The following is a 25,908-nucleotide window of genomic DNA, read 5'->3' as shown; positions in this document are numbered from 1 at the left end:
AAGAAAAGGAGACTATCTTTACAACTACCATCTACTCACGCACTCCATGGAGAGGGAAAAGGAGATGACTCTCAGAGGCAACTTATAAAATATTTTCACAAAAAGAAACAACAATCACCTCCTATACTACACATTGGATTAAAATATTACTTAAGAGAAGGTTCATAATCATACTTTTTAGAGGCAGAATGGAGTTCAGGATTACTTTAGTGTAACTGAACTGAGCAAAGATACATTAACTATTTCAAGTCCCTCAGTTTTCAGATGAAGAAACTGAGAGCTATTGTCACCAAGATCAGCATTAGTCTTTCTTATACCCTATGATGTAATAAAAATTGAACGACAGTCATGTTCACTGGCAAAAAAAAAGGATATTTTCCTGGCAATGTTGTTCCAACTCGGTAATCAGTATAGCTCTTCTTAGGATGAAAGTTGAAGACAAAAAGAAGACTAGCTCTCTCAAAAGCAATGACCTTATTGTCTTCATGCTTTTCACTCACATGGGCCTGCAATAATTAACACATAGAATATATAAAAATAATAGTCAGATTCTGCTATAAGTAAATTATTCACAAAAAGTTGTTTCTTTTGTCTTTATTAACAGCCTTGTTATTAAGCCAAAAATGAAAGTGCTAGCATGTTATATTTTTTGAACATATTGAAATTTTGCCATATCAAAATTTTGCCCCACTGAGGCCAGCATCAGTTTCAAAAATTGCTTAAAGAGTATACAAATCTCACCAATCACTTGCCAACCTCAAACAAAGTACAGACAGAGGATTAGGTTTTAAGTAAAACCATAGTACCTGTGCTATACAGAAAGCACTTATGTGTGTCTGTGTGTGTGTGTGAGTAAGTATATTAGATCTACTTATAAGTGAATTTTCTTTAAGACTTTTGTTTTAGTCTCTATACTAATAAGTGAAGGCACATAAAATTATTTTTCAAAATATACTGTAACACTGTTATTATATCCAGATTTCTGAAGTTGTATTTTTCTTAAAACCTTTATAATATTGCATGGTTTTGTCAGATTCAAAAGCAATCAAAAGGCCTTGATTTTGTCTAACGAAAGAGAGTTTCAAAAGCAATTACAACATCTACAAGCTCTCTTATTTTCTATATCACATTCTACAGTAAGCAGTGAGAAGCTTTTACTTTTTCAACCCTACCCTCTTCCAGCCCCAGCTCTGAGAGGACTTATTTCCATGCGTGTCAGCAGCACCACTCTTAGTAATTTAGAAATGTGAGCTAAGGCTCTAGAGTAAACAGCATGCCTTTTGGTATTCAACATTGTTCCTATTGAAAAGGAGCATCATTTTGCTCTCTCTTCTGGAAACAGCACTACTAATAAATGCGATTAGGGCATTCATGTCATGTAGCCAATCTTCCTGAATGTATAAGTACCTTTGTTCAACCATTAAAAAAATTCAGAGACACCAAAGTAAAAACACATCAATGGTAATTTCAAACAGCACCAGTAAAAAGTAAATGGATTAGAAGTAACACATACTATATGCTAATTTTTACAAAGGGGAAAAAAAAGCCTGTATAAAATTTTCACCTGTTAATTACATTTTCTAAAACTTATTGAAAAACTGAGACTTTAATTCCAGAGGAGAGTCAGGCTCATGAAAAATACAAAACAGCATGCAGGTATAATGGCATCTATTGAAATGACAAGTTAGAGACCAGTAAAGGAAAAATAAGAATAAAGAAATCTCCATGTTGTCAAAGTAGTTTCATTATGACAGCATAATTATTTATATAAAGAAAAAACAGTCACAACAATTAAGATGTTTCCACAGCAATTTCCAAAATGGATTCCATGTGGAGCTTCTGTCATTAGTTTTAACCAAGTGAAATAAAAATTACCAAATTTAAACAACAACGACAAGCTAACCAGGAAAGTAAGCAGGGAATTACACTGAAGATTTTCGTGATCTATTGGGGAGATTTTGGTGACATGTTTTGACAACCTGAAGTATGTCACAGGGCACTATGCGTGGAATAATAAAGTGCTGTTTAAGAGATCTGCATATGGATTTAAGTCAATTGTCATTCTAAGCATGTACAACACTGGTGACTATAACATAACATTGAGAGTAAAGAGCTTACCTGTGGAGCCGAAAGCCAACCACATCTTTCTTCCAATTTATTCATATCCCTGTCAAAGTTGTTTAGGAACTTATAGCGAAGAAGGTCATCATCAGTTAAATGAAACTGCCTTCGTGCATAATGGTAGCTCTCATTATTTCCTTTTCTTGGGAAGTCTAACCATTCAGGATGCCCAAATTCATTACCTGCATTTGAAAACAAACATCAACATCATCTGGTTAATATTAGCACTTCTTATTAAGATATCTCAATAATTATATGTTTAGAAGTCTTTGAAATCAGTTTAGGTTAATTTACTATAGCTATGCCCTGTGAAATATGCACAACCCAACTTTAGAAACAGCATAGTCAAGCACACAAAACTGCCAGCTTTTGGACTCAAAAGCCCAGTTCCAGTTTTAGCCTGGCCACACATTCCTTTTTCCACATCTCATTTTTTTTTTTTCATGTACAGACTGAAAACAGTATCTCTGTCATACTTATTTCATCTCTGAAATAATCTCTGAAATCTCTGAATCATTTTTGAAATCTCTTACTTCTATAATCTTTGAAATCTGTACCAAGCTTTGCAATTTCCAAAGGTTATATGTACATTATTTTTTGATCCTCCAAGGACTCCCTATCATATCCATTTCACAGATGAGAAATACAAAGCTCTTGACAGTTAAGGGATTTGCCCAACCTCACACAGATAGTAACTAGAAAAGCAACCATTAAAATCTAGGTCTTCTCATTAAAATCCAAAGTTCTTTCTACCTCATCCTATTAGGTAAGTACGTTTTATACTTTAGGTGCTACAGAAACCCAAGTCATCAATTTTATTATTCATTTTTTCCATTTATTTCTCAGATCTATGTGCCACCATTAGACTTCTATCTAATTTAAATGTGGTATGTGTGTGGATATGTGTGTGTGCGCGCATGTGTACACCTGGCACATTATGTTGGGAACCCATTTAATATTATTTCTCATTGTAATGATGAGAACTAGATACCTTAGAGGCTCTAAAAGTGAAATAAAACAACAACACATACACATTACACATTCTTCATTCTGAAAATCAAATTTAGCTATTAGTAGCTTAATAGATTGGCTCCTGCTGTTTTCCTCAAGTTAGAGTTTTACTTTATGGCTTCTATTTCCCCCTAAATATTAAACACGACTTTCCAAAAGTTACCTATATTAGCTACTTTAATGCTGCAATTTTCTAAACTACAGATTTCTCTTTTGAGTTAGAAAGCACCACAGCTGACCCAAGTGTGTCCTACTGTAATTTAAATAGATGCTAAGTGAAATAAGTCTGACAGAAGAAAGACAAATATCAATATGATCTAACTGGATTATGGAGTCTAAAAAAAGTAACAGCAATGACCAAGCAATCAACTGGGAAAAACAAGTTCATGGATAAAGAGAACAAACCTGTAGTTGCCTAAGGCAGAGGGTAAGAGGTGGGCAAAATGGGTGGAGTGTCAAAGGATACAAATTTCCAGTTATAAAATTAAAAAAAAAGAGATGTAATGTATAGAACAGTGACTATAGTTAATAATACAGCACTGCACATCCGAAAGCTAGGAGAGAGAATCTTCAGAGTTCTTATCAGAAGAAAAAAAGTTTCTGTAACTATGTATGGTGAAAGTGAAAGTCACTCAGTTGTGTCTGACTCTTTGTAACCCCATAGATTATATAGTTCATGGAATTCTCCAGGCCAGAATACTGGAGTGGGTAGCCGTTCCCTTCTCCAGGGGATCTTCCTGACACAGGAATTAAACTGGGGTCTCCTGCATTGCAGGAGGATTCTTTACCAGTTGAGTCACCAGGAAAGCTACAGTGATGGACATTAACTGAACTTATTATGATGATCATTTTACAATATATACAAATACTGAGTTGTGTTGTATATCTGAAAATAATATAATGTTATGTCAGTTATACTTCAATAAAAATAAAGGCAAAAATAAGTTGGTAAATTAATATTCTAATAAATAAAAACTAAAAAGTTATAATGTAATTTACTATGACTTACTGTAGAGTTGCTTTAAATGGTGAACTCTGCTAAGAAACACTGCAGTTTACATTTAACTGTTCAGAACCATAGTCATCAAAATAAAAATAATATACAAACAAATATGTTTGTAGCAGTTTCATAAAAATTAAACTGTCTGCAAAAATTTTCTGTAATTCTAATTCAGTTTGGTTCAGTTCAGTTCAGTTGCTCGGTCATGCCCAACTCTTTGCAACCCATGGACTGCAGCACACTAGGCTTCCCTGTCCATCACAAATTCCCAGAGTCTACTAATTCTAATTTGTAAGCTAATTAATAAATTAATAAACTAATTAATTCTAATAATTCAGTCTAAATAATATGTTTTATGACGCTGCCTGTGTGACAGAGGAAGGAATCATATTTCTAAATCTGCAGGCCTTTATTTACTTTGGCTTAGTGGCTAAATCATGTCTGATTTTTGTGACCCCGTGGACTGTAGACCACCAGGCCCCTCTGTCCATGGGATCTTCCAGGCAATAATACTGGAGTGGGTTAATATTTCCTTCTCCAGGGGATCTTCCCAACCTACGGATCGAACCCTAGCCTCCTGCATTGCAGGCGGATTCTTTACCAACTGAGCTACGAGGGAAGCCCTATTATTTACTTTATGGTGTCTTAAAATGGTAAAGACTTCCCTCTGCTGCACTTAGGAGTCCTGCCTGGATTTGGAGCTTGATTCACATCAGCCCATGCTGAACTCACTGCATAGCTGGTCCCATCATCCATTCAACCAGCAAAATGAGGCACCTCCAGAACTGTGGTTGAAAGTGAAAGAAAGTGAAGTCGCTCAGTGGTGTCCAGCTCTTTGCAACCCCATGGACTGTAGCCTACCATGCTCCTCCATCCATGGGACTTTCCAGGCAAGAGTACTGGAGTAGGTTGCCATTTCCTTCCCCAGAGGATCTTCCCAACTCAGGGATCGAACCCGGGTCTCCTGCATTGTAGGCAGACACTTTACCGTCAGAGGCACCAGGGAAGTAACCTGGTTAAGTACATTCATTTCTGATAATGAAGGTATCGCCAGTCTGGGGACTAGTACCTGTCCCAGATACTAGTGGGATTTCAACTAGTGAGGAATTTGGGAGAGACTAGAAATGCCATAGGATAGCTTAGATATAATAGCCTACAAACTGTATCAAGGTTCTCTATAGGCAAAATACTTTTACTTTGGTATGACCATGAATCTCTAAGTTGACTCCAATATTAATAAACAATTCCTTTAGCCTTTTTGCAGGGAGATCATTATATCACTACCATCAAGATTATCATAGTAGAAGCAACAACAAATGCTTAATGTTGGCTTATTAGGTACGAGGCACTATTCTAAGCATTGCACATGAATTAATTCTTTCTATTTTCAACAACCCTGAAGTAGGTACTATTACGGTCACAATTATATAGGTAACAGGCACAGAGAGTTATTAAGTAGTGAGGCCCTTGAGTTCAGAAAGTCTGATTTTAGCACCCTGACTCTTGATTCCCACTCTACCATATTGCTCAGAAGTGGATACCATGGGAAAACATGCAAAAATTGACCAAACTCTCATACATGGACAGAGATTCCAAGAAAATGGAGTGATGTGCAAATGGTTGAAGTAAGGAGGTGAGACGTAGAGAGGACTTTGGTTTAGTCATAAAATAGGACTTGTAGTGAGAAGAAGAGGTGAGACAGGAGGGATGAAGTTTAGATTAGGAGAAGTCTCATAATCTCCAGACCTTAAGCTACTTTTGAGTAAGATCAAAGCTCAGATGTGGTCTTTTATTAAAATATCTCTGGTACCATGTGGAAAAGACAATGGATATTGGAAATAGTCGAATGGTAGGAAAGCTAACACGGAATTAAGATAAGAGATGACCAGATGCACTGGGAGTGGAGAAAAGAATGGCATGTCTCAGGTGGAAAAAAAAGGATTTGATGAGACTCTGTTGCATGGGTTTTAATTACAATAAGAACATTTATGAGAAATATGAATTTAAGCAGTTGAATCTCTCCAGTAATCAGTTTCCTCATCTACAAAATAGCATAATAAGTTTCATATAAGCTTTTTTAAGATTCAAATGAGGTAAGTAAGGCAGTTGGTACAAGGTCTGGCAGCTGAAGCTTTCAATGTTTGGCAGTTTTATGTTTCCAATTCTGCTTAGGAAAGAATAACATAAAGGGCAATAGATGAGAGTTTCTATAAACCTAAAATTTCTGGTTCCCCACCTTCTGAGGAGGGAACAGACCAGCCCAACTCTGCAGCAGACACACAAGTAACCAGGATGAATTTAAGGCCGCTACTAGGCTATTCTTCACAAGGTTTCATGGTACAATATTACCCTTTCCTTTAAAGTGTGGAAACTCAATGCTGATATATTTATTCATATATGTAATAAAACACATTTCCCTAAGCCAAGAGTCAACATTCTTTGAATTATCTACTATTTTAGATCCTAAAAAGCAGAATTGAATGTGAAAGTGATTTTGCTACAAGACACTCAGATTGATGGGGCAAATCTAGTTGCTATGTTAAGAATCTCCTCTCTGCTCTCTTCCTTCATTATTCCTACTACATGCTCGTCCTCAGACCACTGAACAAGCTCTCAGGTGTTATTTACAATGAAAAAGACACACACATGCTATATACTATATGCATATATATGTAATACACTATGTATATGTTATGCTATATAGTATATATTTTATAGTATATGATGGAATTCCAGTTGAGCTCTTTCAAATCCTAAAAGATGATGCTGTGAAAGTGCTGCACTCAATATGCCAGCAAATTTGGAAAACTCAGCAGTGGCCACAGGACTGGAAAAGGTCCGTTTTCATTCCAATCCCTAAGAAAGGCAATGTCAAAGAATGCTCAACTACCACACAATTGCACTCATCTCACACACTAGTAAAGTAATGCTCAAAATTCTCCAAGCCAGGCTTCAGCAATACATGAACAGTGAACTTCCAGATGTTCAAGCTGGTTTTAGAAAAGGCAGAGGAAACAGAGATCAAACTGCCAACATCTGCTGGGTCATCAAAAAAGCAAGAGTTCCAGAAAAACATCTATTTCTGCTTTATTGACTATGCCAAAGGCTTTGACTGTGTGGATCACAATAAACTGTGGAAAATTCTGAAAAAGATGGGCTTACCAGACCATCTGACCTGTCTCTTGAGAAACCTGCATGCAGGTCAGGAAGAAACAGTTAGAACTGGACATCGACCAACAGACTGGTTCCAAATAGGAAAAGGAGTATGTCAAGGATGTATATTGTCACCTTGCTTATTTAACTTATATGCAGAGTACATCATGAGAAATGCTGGGCTGGATGAAGCACAAGCTGGAATCAAGATTGCAAGGAGAAGTATCAACAACCTCAGATATGCAGATGACACCACCCTTATGGCAGAAAGCGAAGAAGAACTAAGGAGCCTCTTGATGAAAGTGAAAGAGGAGAGTGAAAAATTTGGCTTAAAACTCAACATTCAGAAAACTAAGATCATGGCATCTGGCCCCATTACTTCATGGCAAATAGATGGGGAAACAGTGACAGACTCCAAAATCACTGCAGATGATGACCACAGCCATGAAATTAAAAGATGCTTGCTCCTTGGAAGAAAAGCTATGACCAACCTAGGCAGCATATTAAAAAGCAGAGACATAACTTTGCCCACAAAGGTCAGTCTAGTCAAGGCTATGGTTTTTCCAGTAGTCATGCATGGATGTGAGAGTTGGACTATAAAGAAAGCTGAGTGCAGAAGAATGGATGCTTTTGAACTGTGGTGTTGAACTCTTGAGAGTCCCTTGGACTGCAAGGAGATCCAACCAGTCCATCCTAAAGGAAATCAGTCCTGGGTGTTCATTGGAAGGACTGATGCTGAAGCTGAAACTCCAAAACTTTGGCCACCTCATGCGAAGAGCTGACTCATTGGAAAAGACCCTGATGCTGGGAGGGATTGGGGGCAGGAGGAGAAGGGGACGACAGAGGATGAGACGGTTGGATGGCATCACTGACTCAATGGAGATGAGTTTGAGTAAACTCCAGGAGTTGGTGATGGACGGGGAGGCCTGGTGTGCTGTGGTTCACGGGGTCACAAAGAGTCAGACACGACTGAGAGACTGAACTGAACTGAACTGATTGCGCACACACACACACACACACATAGTGTGTACAGTTGATAACATTCTACATAAAATTAACATTTTAGGCAGTCTTGTTACAACTATAGCCCTTTTCTGGCTGAAACACTCTTGGCATTTGAAGACCTCCTCATCTCCTAATATCTCCCCAATCTTCTTGAAAACATTCATGTGACCCAGGTCACAATTTCTGTTGCTTGCCATCTTTTCTAACTTCCTCAGGTAGACTGATAAGGTTAAAACATAAATTTTTCTCCAGAGTATAGTTGAACTTCCCTCTTAGTATCCTTTGGAAGCCTAATTTTTATCAGTACAGAACTGAATAGTTAAGGCTTCCCGGGTGGTGCTACTGGTAAAGAATCTGCCTGCCAATGCAGAAAATGCAAAAGACATGGGTTCCATCCCTGGATGGGGAAGATCCCCTGGAGTTGGAAATGGTCACCTGTATCAGTATTCTTGCCTGGAAAATCCCATGAACAGAAGAGCCTGGTGGGCAACAGTCCGTGGGGTCACAAATAGTTGGACGTGACTGAGCACACATACACAATTCAATAGTCAGAGAGTTCAGTTCAGTCGCTCAGTCGTGTCTGACTCTATGATCCCATGGACCGCAGCACGCCAGGCCTCCCTGTCCATCACCAACTCCAGGAGTTTACTCAAACTCATCTCCATTGAGTCAGTGATGCCATCCAGCCATCTCATCCTCTGTCATCCCATTCTCCTCCTGCCCTCAATCTTTCCCAGCATCAGGGTCTTTCCCAATGACTCAGGTCTTCACACCAGATGGCCCAAGTATTGGAGTTTCAGCTTCAGCATCAGTCCTTCCAATGAACACCCAGGACTGATTTCCTTTAGGATGGACTGGTTGGATCTCCTTGCAGTCCAACGGACTCTCACGAATCTTCTCCCACACCACAGTTCAAAAGCATCAATTTTTCGGCACTCAGCTTTCTTTATAATCCAACTCTAACAGCCACACATGACTACTGGAAAGACCGTAGCTTTGACTAGATGGACCTTTCTTGGCAAAGTAATGTCTCTGCTTTACAATATGCTGTCTAGGTTAGTCATAACTTTTCTTCCAAGGAGCAAGTGTCTTCTAATTTCATGGCTGCAGTCACCATCTGCAGTGATTTTGGAGCCCAAAATATTTTGCTCTAAAAGGAGTGGAAACAGTATGAAACCATGCCATAATCTGATTAAAAGTTAAGTACTCGCTCCCCTAAAACAGACACACATACACACATACATACACATGAAGCCTCAAGGGTTAATGGACACCATTCAAAAACTGATGTAATGTGAAATTACAGTATTATCATTTATTTGAACATTCCAGCAGGAAAATTCACAGCCTTATAATCTATAATATAAATAAGGATTGATGAATAGCATGATTAAAATCAAATGAAGTAACAGATGCAAATTATTTAAAACAGTACAAGATACAACATGTGACACAATAAATCTCAGCTACAATTTTAGTGCTATATTTTCTTTTATTATTTTTATTATACAAGTAATGTACTAAGTTATTTTTAAAATTCACAATTAAAAATACATACACAACATCTGAAATCTTACCATATAACCACTTGCTACGGTCTGAGTTTGTTAGTGTTCCCCCAGCCAAATTCATATGTTAGATATTAATCCTCAATATGATGGTCATGGGACATTTGGAAGGTATTTTGGTCATGAGGGTAGAGCCCTTATGATGGGAATAGTGCTCTTAATAATAGAGGCTGCACTGATCTTGCTTTCTCCTTCCACCACAAAAGGACATGGCCTATTAAAGGTCTCTCCCTCAACTATGCCATCACTCTGATTGTAGATCCCCAGCCTCCAGAAACTGTGAGAAATAAATGTTTATTGTTTATAAGCCACGTGGTCTTTGGCATTTCATTATAGCTGCCCAAGCAAAATAATACCACTATTTCCCTCTTGGTAAATACTGTATTTATTTTCATTTATATCTACAGCTATAGCTACACGCATGCATGCTAAGTCGCTTCAGTTGTGTCTGACTCTTTGTGACCCTATGGACTGTAGCCCGCTAGGCTCCTCTTTCCATGGGATTCTCCAGGCAAGAACACTGCAGTGGGTTGCCCTGCCCTTATCCAGGGGATCTTCCCAACCCAGGTATCAAACCCGCATGTCATGTCTCCTGCATTGGCAGGCAGGTTCTTTACCACCAGCGCCACCTGGGAAAGCTCCAAGAGCCATATATCTGTATCTGTATCTGTATCATACCTATACTGATACACATGGGCTTCCCAGATGGTTCTTAAACATTCATTTATCTTTTCAATAACATCTAAAGTTATTAACTATTAAGAAGAACATTTATTACATGAGGGCAAATTAAGTACTTGGAAAAATATTAGAAAGAGATGAAAGTGGTAACAATGTTTGGTATCATAATCCAATTTAGGATTTTGTATGTCACTACTTTAAAGCATATTCCAATAAGCTTACTTAATATGGAATATGAAATTAAAACTTCTGAATTAGAAAAAAGAACTGTTAAAAAATATGACATGAAGAAGACCCTATTCTATTAGAAAATAATTTATTAATCTTTATTAGAGACTAATTTAGATTCTCTGAAAAATCTCCTGGAGAGGCTTCTTTTTAAACTGAATGATAAGGAAAGTTGCATATAACAAAGAAATAGATAGAAAAATTATATTAGTGATTGCAGACAAAACATTTTAGAGAGGCTTTTGAATGTTATCTCTGTTGTAAATGACCTGACAAGGGGCAAATTAAGTTTAATGTAGACAAATGCAACATTAAATTTCATATTTGGTTCAAAACTGTAAACATGACCATAAAATAAATGGAAGCAAATCACAGAAAGACTTTCAAAGTGACCTTGGAATAACAGTGAACCATTCTCAGACTGAACAGAGAAAAGTGGAAAATGCCTGTTAGTATCTTATACTAGCTCACAGCTCACAAACCTAACGAAGAAAAATACCATCATTAAAACAAGTTAAGAATGTTCTTCTCAGCTATGGTCTACAAATTACTTAGGAAATGTAGCAGCACTTGAGAGTACAGTGAAATATGGCCAGCCAAATAAGCTTATAAGTAAGCTCTGCTGTATATAAAGATGGATGGGAAATCTAAATTTATTCAGGTAATGGCAAAGAAGGTAATTGATTTGTTTTAGTGCAGATAACTTGATGGAATAGGGAACACAGGATCAGAATTAGAATTTTAATTCAATCAAATTAAAAAATGTGTGTGTATATATATTCCTAAATTATATATAAATATGTTATGTTTACATGCATACATAATATATATATAGATTTCTCAATGAAAGCAACAGGCATTTATAACCTGGGATTCATGCTTCCCTACTGATTCCTGATCTTTTATGCAAAATGATGTATGTTCATCTGTGCATTTTTCTGAGGAGAGAAGGTATTCTTCATCTCCTCCAGGCATCTGAGTCTTAAAAAGAGTAAGAACTACTCACTGTAATAGAATGCTAGGAACTAGAATAATGGAACACAAGTAAGGATTTCTAAGAAAAGAAAGTGAAGTCTCTCAGTCGTGTCCTACTCTTCGTCACCCCATGGACTGTAGCGTACCAGGCTCCTCCGTCCATGAGATTTTCCAGGCAAGAATACTGTAGTGGGTTGCCATTTCCTCCTCCAGGAGATCTTCCCAACCCAGGGATAGAACCCAGGTCTCCTGCACTACAGGCAGACTCTTTACACTCTGAGCCACCAGGGAAGCCCTGGTGGAAGGATTTCTAAGCTACATTAAAAAGATTAAAAAAAAAAAAAAGTAGAAACCTAAATTGAAGAAGGCATTTTAAAAATCTTTGGCTGGTTTATTCAAAGGATAAGAGGCTTAGAAAAGTCACATTGAAACGAACTCTAGTGCAGAGAGTCAATGAGTGTGACTTCAGAGAACAAAACTTCCAAGTCCAAAAATATGCATTACAAGTAACCAGGCACTAACCATCAAGGCATGCTCTCTCTGCTCATTAAATTACGATTATGATCACTAATGTAATACATTGGATGGCACTTGTTTTAAAATGCATGGAGGATGGTAATTTTTTGAGCTGTCACTTGAGACATTTTGTAAGAAAAGTTACATTGCAGGCCATGATTCATTGCATTCAATATAGTAACTGAACTGGGTGTTTTCAGAAATGAGAAGGCTGAAAGCTTTGGCTAAACACTTTAAAACAAACATGGGGAAGCCAGTGACTAACACTGCTATAGTTAATTAATGATTCTAGAAAATTCTACTAAGTTCTTTCTCTCCCTTTCCATTTCCTCTGTAAATAGCACATTCATGTCTGGTTAATTGTGAAAAACCTCTAAGCACAAAGTTCCTATTGGGATTTCTTTTCCTGTAATTAATTTTTTTGCTGTTTGATGTAAAGGTCCAAACTATAAATTGACAAGAAGCCAGCTGGTACAGTGATGAAATTCAAGACAATGCAACTAATGAAAAAAGCCCTGCTCTGTTAGCTGAACGTTTTGATTAGCCACTTCGTGTGTTTTGTTTCTCTAAACTGTAATGCATACTAATTTTACCTAGGAATTAATTAAAGCCTATCACAGCCTCCATGCTGTGGATGTTATATAACTCTTTGTTGATACCAAATTTATGTATATATGAGAATAAGGTGCAGTTTTAATGAGAATTTAAAAAAAAAAACACACACAGTACTTTTGCTCCTACTCCTCTTGATGGTACCAAAGACTAACTCTTTAAAGGAAGTATCTATTTTAAAATCAAATGCTTTGACCTTTCTTAAGGCCGTCAAGTCACCAGGAGGTTGTTGTTTGGTTGCTAAGTCATGTCCAACTCTTTGTGACCCCATGAACTGCAATGTGCCAGGTTCCCTGTCCTTCACTATCTCCCTAGGTTGCTCAAACTCGTGTCCATTGAATCAGTGATGACATCCAACCATCTCATCCTCTGTTGCCCCCTTCTCGTCTTGCCCTCAACCCTTCCCAGAATCAGGGCCTTTTCCAATGAGTCGGCTCTTCACATCAGGTGGCCAAAGTACTGGAGTTTCAGCTTTAGCATCAGTTTTTCCAGTGAATATTTTCTTTAGGACTGACTGGTTTGATCTCCTTGTTGCCCAAGGGATTCTTAAGAGTCTCCTCTGGTACCACAATTCAAAAGCACCAGAAGGTGGGGTACAGTATAAAATTCTTTTTCTATATTAGGGAGTGTGATCTCCCTTTTCAGAAAAATAAACCTGCTATCCAGTCTTCCTCTCACCTTAGACACTGATCACCAAGGCTCCAGGAAGCGGCTACACCAGCCGCTTCTTCACTTTCCACAGAATGCACTAGACCTACAACAGAGACTTCTATTTGTTAAGGTCGGATGTTTCCCTTTACAGTTGGTAAAAGTCTAACATCATCTCAGTTGAACAGAAACAAAATATAACTATCAGACCCAGAAGAGGAGATAAGGGGTGGCATGTCATCTGAGGCACCAGAACAAAACTCAGCAGTGCCACTGGGATTTACCCTTAAAGTCTGTCACATCCGGCATCCATCCCCTGAAGATTTTAGGCAATTCTTTGCTGATATTAAGTATATTTATATGTACACATATATTATGTATACCATTCCTTGATATGATCCAAAGGAAAATATTTTATAAAATCAAGGAAACCTTTAATGCCCGTTCCTTTTCATTGTACTAAAGACTACTTTAAAGTCAAACGGTATGGTCTCTGGGCCTCTGGGTTCTCTGGATCTTCCCTGGTACACACTCCTCATGCAAGTCAATGATTATATTCTGAGCCCCACGACTCCCTATACTGGCCATATGCTCAACTGTAACAGTAGATCATAATGTTCAAAGTACTGAAGTGTATTCTGTGTATTAGATAATGTGCTCAGTGTACATCAGCACAGTTCCTGCCCTCATAGAGCTTACAATCTAATAAGGAGGAAAGACAGAATTAAGCAGCTCTAAAAATACAATTTTCCTTAAAGAGGGGAAGTGGGTGAGAAATGATGTATGGTATCATTAAGAGCCAAAATGACAAAAAATCTTAGGGGAGGAAAGCAGAGAGTGGCAGCAAATCTCCTCCAAGAGCAAACTGTAAATGTCCTGAGATGACAGCAGGTTAGGGAGGAAAGGTCAGAAATTATGCCAACATCAGGGAAGGGGGAAGAGCCAGACTCGGGGATTCAACTGTGGAATTCTAGAGTTTCCCTTGCTATTCAAAACCAAACAAGCAACAATCTTTACATACTAGTTGTGTATAGAGTTTGCCAAAACTTACAGGGTAACTGATGCCAAAGGAGTGGATGAAATTGCCTGGGGAGGATATGTAGGTAAGAGGGGCAGAAAACAGGGTATAACGGGACATGAGACACACTCGCATGGCCAGCTGGGGCAGAGGAATAGGACCCTGGAAAAGCTTGCAGAGGAAAAGCCAAAGTGAGAGGACAAAAACCATGGTTGGGGGGAGACTAGAGACTGACCCCTGAGAAGGAGTGCTTCCTAGAGGAAACTGTGGTAAACAGAAATAAAGCTGCCAAGTTAAACCTGAAGCCTGGGGACTTCCCTGGTTCCAGTGGCTGAGACTCCATGATCCCAGCGCAAGGCACGGGGGTTCGATCCCTGGGCAGGGAGCTAGATCTCACACTGCACAACTAAGATCCCCCAAGTTGCAACTGAGACTGGCATAGCCAAATAAATATACCTATGTTAACATAGATATGTGATAAACATACATATATATACACCCATAACCCTGGGGCCCTATAATAGACCGAGTAACAAGACAGGACACTGATGAAAGGAAAGAGAGCGACAGCCATGACGTCTGAGGGTAAAACCAAAGAATCGAAAACTGTGGTGGTTTAGTCACTAAGTCGGGTCTGACTCTTGGCAACCCCGTGGACTGAAGACCGCCAGGCTCCTCTGTCCATGAGATTGTCCAGGCAAGAATACTGGAGTGGGTTGCCATTTCCTTCTCCAAGGGACCTTCCCCACCCAGGGATCGAACCCGGGTCCCCTGCCCTGTAGACAGATTCTTTACCAACTGAGCTACCAGGGAAACACTGTAATGTGAGATATAAATGCTTTGTTTTTTGTTTCTATTTGTTTGTTCTATGTTTTTCTGACAGGTAGTATACTGAACTAAAGACCTGGGAGAGAACAGTTCCTGTTAGCTATATGCAAACTTTGTATTCATAAATTTTAAATTCTAAAGCATTTTTTGGTATATGTGTGTTGGTCCAGTTGGCAGGAGCGACTGGCTCAGGGTCAGCACACCCATGTTTGCACACGCGCAGGGCATGCACGCTCAGCTTGGGGCCTGCACGGCCAGCACATGCCCTCCAGCACATACATACCATACACACCCCACTGTGTGTGCTCAGTCATGTCTGACTTTCTGTGACCCCACGCATGAACTGTGTAGCCCACCAGGCTCCTCTGTCCATGGGATTCTCCGAGCAAGAATACTGGAGTAGGTTACCATTTCCTCCTCCAGAGGATCCTCTCAACCCAAGGATCAAACCAGTGTCTCTTGTGTCTCCTGAATTAGCAGGCAGATTCTTTATGTGTGTCACCTGAGTATATATATTTTCTATGTTAAGAATTAAAAAAAAAATAGATTAGTATACTGTTAGGTTTCCTTAAAATTCCTGTAAGAAATTTACAAACTAGTATTTTGAGCAAAAGACACGATGACATCCAGTCCTTCATCCCCTAAATAAAGGGCATGGTGGCCTGAGTCAAACACTGCGTCTGTGCTCTCACTCCACTTAATGATACTGTCATGACTATTGTCCATGCCTGTGACACTGTGACAGCTTCAAGGGACCAGGAACAGTGCTTCTGTTGGAGCTGCGATAGTGAGTCTGGTCAATACCCTCATTCTGCCCTGCTCTCCCCAAACTCCCCCTGATTAACTGCATATAAAAAGTTCTTAAGGCAATGGCCAAATGAGCTCTGGGCACCAAGGAAAAACAACTTTCAACTTGAACTATGCTTGGTCCATGGCCAAACCAAAAAAATCCCTTTACTTATCTACATGATTAGAATTGCTTTGGGTGATAAGTTCCCATCAATAATGCATGGATAGGGGTGAAGTAAATGCTTATCACAAGTATTTTGGTAACATTGTGGAAAGAAACCCAAGAAAACAAGCAAAAAATACTCAGATATCAACATCTTTATGAATAAAATCAGATTAACTTCATATTACCTATAAGTGTGGTTGAATAAAAGTAGACATGTTTATAAACCAGTCATTTAAAAAGCTAAAGAATTAGCATTATTATATTGAAGGATAAGTATATATTCTTCGATGCTTTTATTTAAATCAAGAAAAGGAAATAACACTTTAAATAAATGAAATGTAATCATAAAACTATATTCAAATAATAAAAGTCAACAATAATTACTTGAGAGTCCTCTATATACACAGACTCTGTGCCAGAATTTTAGCGGTTATTTCAAATAACAGTCACCAAAAAACCTGGTGGCTCAGATGGTCAAGAGTCCATTTACAGTGAAGGAGACCAGGTTCAACCTCCAGGTTGGGAAGATCCCGGGTAGAAGGGAATGGCAACCCACTCCAGTATTCTCGCCTGGAGAAATCCAAGGACAGAGGAGCCTGGAGGGCTGCAGTCCATGGGGTCACAAATCTTCAAACAGGACTGAGCATGTAGCATTTTCACTTTTATGGGAGGGGACATTATTCCTATTTTCAGACAATAGATCAGGGAAGTAATATAACTAAGGATATAAGGCATAAAGTATCCAGGTTAGTATTCAAACCTATATCATCTATATTCTTCCATTGTATCTGGCATTGGGTACTTAATTTGGATAACACTAGTTGGAAACCTATTATGAAAGTATAGGCATTAGGGAAGACAATGAAAGAGCTATAAAAAGAGGCAAAGGTATAGATTTCCAACCCCTCTCTCAAGGGTTCACATAAATTACACCTGTTACTGCCTTCTGCTCCCTTTGTGCCTCGTATGTTCTGTTATTCCTGCTGCTACTATTCCAAGTGGTAGCCAGTTCGTCTCCACGAGGCCTTTTTAAAACTCCTGTAGGAAGGCTTCAGTGGTTGTGCTTCCATTGTTACTTAGATATAAATTTTTCCCTCGTTAAAACAATTACTTACATAGTGTAAAATTTTTTAGTGTTTGTTATTTTGTTTTTGCTTGTCTCCATTAGACTGGGGATAGACATCCTATATCCTAGTTATCCGAGATTTTTATGAGCCATATTGCCTGATCAAATAACAGGTACAGAGTACACATTCAAGCATTTATTAAGCCCATTTTGAAAGGAAAAAGTGAAGGAAATCTGATTCTCTTCATAGGCTATAAACTGCTTATGGAAAGTCCTATTTTACTTTTTGATTATGCAGGTCACAGCACAGGGACTCAGAAAAAGAACATTTATAACAATTTTTTAAACTAATTGCAAAGTTGGTCTTTATAAGTCCATCAGAAAAACAGATAAAAGCGCTTGGGGTGGAAAGGGGATAGATAAAGAGCACAGCCACATTACCAGGGAGGGGAAGACCTATGTGCATCAGAAGAGAACCTCAGTTCTCTATTTCTCACAGGCCTCTTCTGGTGTTTTCCTCTGAACGTCATGCCAACAGGAGGTAAGATTTCAAATAGTCCATGTTGCTCTGTATACTTTGATTTACATTCCATCTTTGTGGGACAATGTTGTTTTAAAATAAACAATAAAAGTATAATTAAACCAGGGATAAGACAAAGAACAACATAAATGAGATTGAATTGAGAATAATTGCTATGCAAACACCATTTCTTAAGAGCTAGATATTACTTTCCTAAGACAATTGATAGCAACAGGAATGGATTTTTCCCATTCATTACAAAACCATTTGGATGCTACATGAAGCAGAGGAATAACAATACTCTTTGAGGGGAAGTGACAATACTCTTTAAGGCAGAAACGGTGGGAAAGGGGGGTTCTTTAATAAAATCCTAATTGAATTCAGATTTTTTGCAAGTAGTTACAAATGTCCTAGAAAATTATTTTGCTGACAGCCATGTAAAAACTGTAAATGTTTTACATGTGAACAGGGCACCCACTGAAAGACTTCACACCTTTTTAGGTGGTAGAAAGCAAGCCAGGAAAATAGGGATACAGAACAGAGAATATACTGGCTATTCATAAAACTGATTGTACATGTGGTTTTGTGGCTATTCTAACTTTTGGTTTAGATGCAAAAGTTTAGTAGTGGAGTCAGACTGTATTATTTTCCCCTAAAATTTGCCTATAATTTAGGATATGTTACCACTAAATCAGGATCAGTTTCTCGTGGTCACATCAAGCATATGTAGTAATAGTGATTAACACACTTCCCTAATGAATTATTAAGAGCTAAGCAGACACATTTAGAAAGGAAGCACAGAACCGCAGGAAATAAGCCTGGAAAGAAACTGTTCATTTCAATTCTCTATACTCCATAACTGACATCCATTTCACTCAATCTTGGTATCATTCCCAGGCTAGATGAGTATTTTTGTAAGAATCTAAGGCTCTTTCAAGGCCCAGCCTGGATGCAGCTTTTCTGAAGTTCAATCTCCCATAGCCTTTCTTCTGTAGGCAGCAACTCTAACTCCCTGGTAGAGAGACTTAACTACCTACTTATAACTTAATCAAAGAACCAGTATCAGTTTGCCGCTGGACGATGCTTCCAGCCTTCCCAGTTCCTGCCAACAGCTAGTTATCCTTTTCTGCTTCCCTGCTGTCAGCTCTTGCTTCCTCTCAGGCCCACTAGAGGCAGAGAAATGAGAAAAAAAAAGCTCCCTAGCAGCACGGTGGCTTGTGGGAAACACTGTGAACTTTCTCCCCCAGCAGGAAGAAAGGTTCTCAGTACCTGCACTTGCTTGCTTCACGTGTCTCCTTTTGCTCTGAATGAAACAGGTTGTGAATTTTAAAAATGTAATGGCGAGTTTACGAATTGCCCAATAAACTGACTTTGAAGGCAATTAAATGGGAGGGTTCAAAAACACACAAACAATCTTCATGTCTTTAATATGAATATGTATGGCTGAGCCCTTTGCTGTCCTGAAACTATCACAACATTGTTAACTGACTGTACTCCAATATGAAGCAAAAAGTTTAAGAAAAACAGAAAAATAGAAAACTAAGGCAACAACAACAACAAAATATTTAAAAAGTAAAGAATCTGCCTGCCAATGCAGGAGATGTGGGTTCGTTCCCTGGTTTGGGAAGATCCCCTGGAGAAGGAAATGGCAACCCACTCCAGTATTCTAGCCTGGGACATCCATGGATGGAGGAGCCTGGTGAGCTACAGTCCATTAGGTTGCAAAAGAATCAGATACAAATTAGTGTCTAAACAACAACAGAGGGAAACAATATGAAAGATGCCATCGTAACAGAACACATAGCTTAATCAGAAATGAACATAGTGTCTTCTTAAATAATATAAAGAAAGCTATTCAGAAGTAAATGCTATAGCTTGCCTAAATAGCAGAGAAATATTCAAGAGCCTCTAATTACACTAAAAATATATTAAAATAAGCACCCAGAATTGTGGTTCAACAGGGACCAATTGAGGTCTCTCACAAATTGGTACACAAATATATATAAATACTATCTCAAAGTTGTTCCCAAACTTCTTGAAATTTTACATAGAAACACTGTTATCTTTTCAGGGGGGAGAAAGAAACTTTAAACATTCCAAGTGACAGATGTCAAGACTCAGGAAATACCTAAATATTCATAACTTAGCAGACTTTCTAAACAACCATCCAGGAATATATACATATTTGCTTTAATGTTATTCCTGGGACCCATTAAAAGGAAACTACATAGGAACACTGGGAGCACAGAATAAAAATACACCAAGAGGTAAACTCCACTAACTGACTGACATAACTCACATTCAATTGCAGTTTTATGTTTTAAATAATTTTTTAATATAACACAATCCAGTCTTCATTAAGTAATTTCTCTTATAAAAATTAGAAAATAAAATTATGTGTATACAGTGAGTAAAACATGGGATATAGGTACAAAAGACATGAATTTTAGGACTGTCGCCATATATAACCTCAAATTGTATAACTTTCCCTGATTTGTAATATAAATAAAGCTTACTATTATTAAACACATGGCATTCAAGGTATTATTCCAAAGACTTAATATCACTAAATATTTTAATTCTTACAAATGCCCAATAAAATAGGTATCATTATAATCCTGTTTTAAGATGATGAAAGTGAAATACCAAAAAATTAAGTAATGTGACACAGGTTATACAGCTAGGAAGTAAAGGAGTCAGGATCAGAATGTGGGCAGACTGTCTACAAAACTGAATTCATAACCATTGTGTTATACTGTCTCAAAATGAAAATTATAGAAAGAATACTGACTTTGCAGGGTGGTTAAACTAAGTGAAATTATGCATGCAAAAAATGCTTTATACACTTTAAAAGTTTAAAGAAATGTAATATAAATAGAAGAATTATGTAGGAGTGTATATAGAAAAAAGGACATGAAGAGTGAGGATGCTGTGACTTGGCTACTGCTTGTATGTTACAGACAAGCAAAAGGAAGGGGAAACTGAAATGACTCAAGAGTTCACCCACTGGTTACTAAGGACAGCTGATGACACTTAATAATAATTTTTGAAAGGCATCACAATATGTGGGGAAGATGATTTCAGTTTTGGATTCAGTGACTTTGAGGATCCAGGAAGATACCATGTAGAGATCTCAGGCAGGCAGTTTTCAAATTTATGTTTGTAGTTTAAAACAAAAGGTCTGATTCTGTGATATAGATTGGGGGATTATCTGCATTAAAGAGATGGACAAAGCCTAAAAGCAGATGAGCCTTCTGAGAAAGAGCAGGGAAAGAAAAAATTAAAGAGGCCCAGGACAACCCCTGAGGAAGTATACACATTGCAAAGAGAAACGGGTGAAAAGGAGACTGTGAAGGAGATGGGGTCATGGTTGATAGAAGAAGGAAGGCAGGGAAGGAAGACATGAGAGATGGCCAAGGAAACCAGGTGATTAAGAGAGTTCAGGGAGTGGGTGCAAAGACCTGTAGGTCAATGATGGTCTCAGAAATCAAGTATTTCATAGTTTCCTCAGATTAACTTCCTACTTATTTTATAATTATCAAAATAATTACAACAAATGTGTATAAAAATCATGGTGAGAAGAATTGGTTCTGGTACAATGTTTACTACTGCTGATGCTGTATGTTTAGCCACACTAAAAGCCACACTAAAAATATCTATTGTTTTATTTAAGTTCAGCTTAAAAACAGAAACAATTTAGGTGTCACTAAAGTATACCATCAAGTTGCAGGGGAAATACTGGTTGGCATAATGTATCTCGTGATAAGGGTCAGAAAATAGCAAATATTCTGCTAATCATTAAAACTAAAAAAATTTTTATCAGTAAGTCATAATAATTATATCTGTCTTTTCAAGTTAATCTTGTTAAGATAAAACAAATATGAAAATATTTCTGACTCATAAAGAATCACGTGTTCTGTGTACCAATTGTTAGTTACAAGATAGAAACTGATTTTAGGAAACAAAACTATTAATAAAAATGGATTTCAATATAAAAAATACTTGTATATATAATGATTATATTATTTTCTTATCCATGAAAGCAATTTTCATAATATGCATATAACAGTATCAAGATATTAGAACTTTTTCACAATTTAAACATGTGACTAAATAAAACTGATTAAGTATGAACAGATACCCTTGTCCTTCACTAAAAAATTCTATAGAAAGAAAAAGTATAATGTAAAAGTTTCAGCTCTTTATCTAAAGCTGTCTGGCCTTTGATGTTACATTTGCTCAGGCAATTCTTGCCCTCATTTAGTTGGGGGCAGCATATATTGACAAGGGAAAAAGACAAAAGCGAAGAACAACAAAAGAATTAAGTTGGGAGTAGCCTGGCAGTCATCGAAAACTTTTTTTTTCATTTTAAAAAAATACTTAAAACTTAAATCTATTCTTTTAGCTAGTTGAGGAGTCTTTTCCAAGAGAATAAGAACTCTCATCGATATCACTGTTAGGAAGAATATGAGGCCAATGTCTTTGTTTCATTTTTCAAAAAGAACATTTAGTTACATGGGAATGGCTGAGCCAGGGCAAAAATTTTTTGTGTCTACTCTAAAAGTAGAATCTATGCATCAAACTAGAAAATTGAAACAATTATCCTTGAGATACTACTTTGAGATAAATAGAATCTAGAGGGCAACATTTGAATAGAAGGCTGAGAGTTACAATGAATAATGCCATGTTTTTCAATCTTTTCGTCATTGCCCCTCCAACCGACTACACACACACACAAACCTTTTTTTTTTTATCCCAATCACTTCCACCCCATGAAATTTAAATAGTGTAGATCGACTACATATCTGTTTACATATGCTATGATGCTCTAGAGGGCAAAAACTATTAACTTATCTAAGTTTTGTTTGCCTTCCCTAAATGATCAAATTTTACTACCATTGGGATGACAGCACCCTCTTGAGAATGCATGAATAAGGCGTGTTTGTGAAACCAGGAAGATAGGCATGCTGTTGAAAATAAGGGCACGCATACTTCTTGATGTAGCAAAGGCGCATGTTGTCTGAAAGGTAGTCAAGGAATTGTTTGATTCTGCGTCTTCCAAGAGCAGTCCATGGGGTGGTAAAGAGTCAGACACGACAGCGACTGACCTGAAGAGTATATAAAAAGGACATGCCTGGCCCATGCCCCCTGGATTTTATTCCTATAGAGTTCATTTTAGGAGCTATTAGAAAAGTCTGCCCTAAAACTCGGAGAAGGCAAAGGCAGCCCACTCCAGTACTCTTGCCTGGAAAATCCCATGGATGGAGGAGCCCGGTAGGCTGCGGTCCATGGGGTCGCTAAGAGTTGGACACGACTGAGCGACTTCACTTTCACTTTCCACTTTCACGCACTGGAGAAGGAAAAGGCAACCCACTTCAGTGTTCCTGCCTGGAGAATCCCAGGGATGGGGGAGCCTGATGGGCTGCCGTCTATGGGGTCGCACAGAGTCGGACACGACTGAAGCGACTTCGCAGCAGCTGCAGCAACTCTAAAACTACAGGAATTGACTAACAAATATCATAATAGTAGCTTTCCAACTTTGCTAGCAAAAGAACATGTTTGACTATTTTTATTTATTCTGCTAATATTTCTTTGGCCTCACTTATAGGAGAGCCTATATAAACACAGAATTTAAGTCTCCTAATTAAAAGAGAGAGAGAGAGTCCTATTAGTTCACATAGCTTTCAGAAGACCTTGCTTTAATAAATAAAATGCCTTTTAAAAAGTCAATAAATGGATTTTTCAAAATGTACTGGGGTTATAAATGTTTATTTGCTCAACATGTAATAATTAAGTTCTTCTGTCATAGGACTATTTTAAAGTCTATAGCTAAGCATAAAATAAGCTGATCTTAAAAATTATTTTAAGTGCAGAGCATTTTTACATTACAGGAAAGAAAAAGAAAATATAAGATGTGTAATGAATTGTTAACCACATAATATAATTGATACTTTTATAAAACTATAGATAATATATTGGAATAATCTGAAATATCTGAACATCTTCTTATTCATGGAAAGGTGTTACTAAAACTGGCTAGGGTAGAGGGAATGGAAACTATGAAAATAACTCATGTAATGACTTCATAAGTTTACTTACCTACCTTACCAATTTGTTATCAAGTAAAACATGAAGCTTTCACTTATGACCTACATCTAATCATAATGTACATAAGATTAAAGTGTTGAAAAGGTACTGATTATATAGGTTTTCAAACTTTTATTTTTCTCATCTTTTCATCCCCAAAGATCATCTCAACACATCCCAGAACCGTTGATTTACGGTGGTTTTGTGTTGGTGTGCCTTAAACACCTGTCATTAGTTTTTTATTAAAGGTAATTCACAAGGGTCAGTTACACCATCAGATGTAGAAACAAAGATGGAAAGCTGCTTTTGGATTGTTTTACCAAGCTATAAAATCCCTCCAGAAAAACTGAAAGTTGACATTTTAAAAATTTAATAGAATAAGCTTTTTAGTTAATTTTTTAATACATTTCCTAAATATCAATATGTTTTTAAAGGACAGATAATTATTGTATGGTGGACTTTCTATAATATAGTTATGAACTATGGGCTTTAAAAGTTATGGCTTTAGGCTTTAAAAGTTATGCTATCATTCTTTTAAACTTAGGATTTATGCTTCCATAGGTAAAACTTACTGTAAGGAGCTTAACTATATGAAAATGTTTTCATGAAAGATAAATCAGGTGGTAATTCTTTGCTGTATTACAGAATTCTTTAAAATAACACAATTTTCAATTGCATCTCAAAGTATTCATTTTATGAATGCTAAATTAAAGAAAATTTTTCCAAATGATAGTTACTTCATAGTGTAAGTTTTACTTATACTACTTTATGTTTTTAAAACTGCTTAAATCAAGTACCTGGAACATTTATGAATTATGAAGTAAAATGCAGAGGTTGATTTGAACTTGCACATTCAAAAAAACATATTTCTTATATGACCTACATAGAACAAAACTTTCAAGTACTATCGCTTGATTACTTTGGATTTAAATATGCAGCAAAGATAATTTACCTAAATAATATAATGATATTTTCACCCTTATATTACATAACTTGAGTGGAATTAGCAATTAAATTTCTCTTTCATTTGAGGTAATAATCAGAGGGATCCTAGAATTTATATGGCTCTGGAAAAGGCAGTTTTATTTTCCTCACAAACTTTTGAAAAGTCTTTTTCTTTTTAAATGAAGTAAATGATTTTGAACCCATCCACAAAGGATACATCCAATTTACTGATTGGTGTGAATAATGCAGAAAGAATAGAGACCTACAATTTTAAACCAATTTTAAAGAACTCCAGTGGCAGAAGATCCTGCAGTGCTATATTTAGTGTGAGGTGACTGCCCCCTCAAATCTCTCTCTCACATTTTTAGTCCAGTACCGTATCTCACCTATGGATCTGGCAATGTCAATCTCCTGTAAAACCCTCAGCAGCGTCCTCTGACCTGGCCTCTCTCTCAGTCATTCATGTTCTAAGTTAATACGCCCTTCATTCTATTTCACCTTCTTAACTTTCATAGTCACCATTCCAGAGAGAATCAAGAGAGAGAAGAAAGGAGGCCCTTTAAACTGAACTCCGTTTCTGTAGGACGCCCTTCCTGATGGTCCACCTCATCCTCCCCCAAGGATCAGTTCAGAGTCCTTCCTTGGGGTACCCACACTGCCCAACGCACAGCTTGAAGGTGACAAATATCACCCAACACATCTACGACTACCTGGCTTTGCCAGTCTGCTCCCTGGACAGTGGGTTCCGTGAGCTAATGCCTACATCTTCTCTTTGTTAAGTCAGGTGCTAGGCTGGTGCCTGCCCCAGCAGCAGCTGCTGGATCACTCTAGAATGAAGGAAGCACAGGGGACTAACAAGGCCATTTGTAAAGCTGCCTTGAAATTTGAGCATGAGTTCCTTTCTCCCTTGATTTGTTTCACAGATTGTTACACAATGTGAAATTTGCTTTGTGATTTTCCTCTTTGGCTTA

General features: G+C 37.6%; 1 protein-coding gene across 1 annotated transcript in view; it reads right to left on the bottom strand.

Moving 5' to 3' along the window:
• The window catches only part of GBE1 (1,4-alpha-glucan branching enzyme 1), a 284,621-nt gene that overhangs the window by 28,405 nt on the left and 230,308 nt on the right, over positions 1-25,908 (bottom strand). Inside the window, exons 13-14 of the mRNA XM_020916466.2 lie at positions 2,119-2,303; positions 376-506 (exon numbers count right to left, since the gene is read on the bottom strand). Coding sequence (XP_020772125.1) covers positions 376-506; positions 2,119-2,303 — 316 coding nt within the window. The remainder of the gene's footprint in view (positions 1-375; positions 507-2,118; positions 2,304-25,908) is intronic.

This window comes from Odocoileus virginianus, chromosome 25 (assembly GCF_023699985.2).
Source record: "Odocoileus virginianus isolate 20LAN1187 ecotype Illinois chromosome 25, Ovbor_1.2, whole genome shotgun sequence".
NCBI classification, from domain to species: domain Eukaryota; kingdom Metazoa; phylum Chordata; class Mammalia; order Artiodactyla; family Cervidae; genus Odocoileus; species Odocoileus virginianus.
Note: the sequence above shows the minus strand (reverse complement) of the source record. Positions and strands in the feature narration are given on the sequence as shown.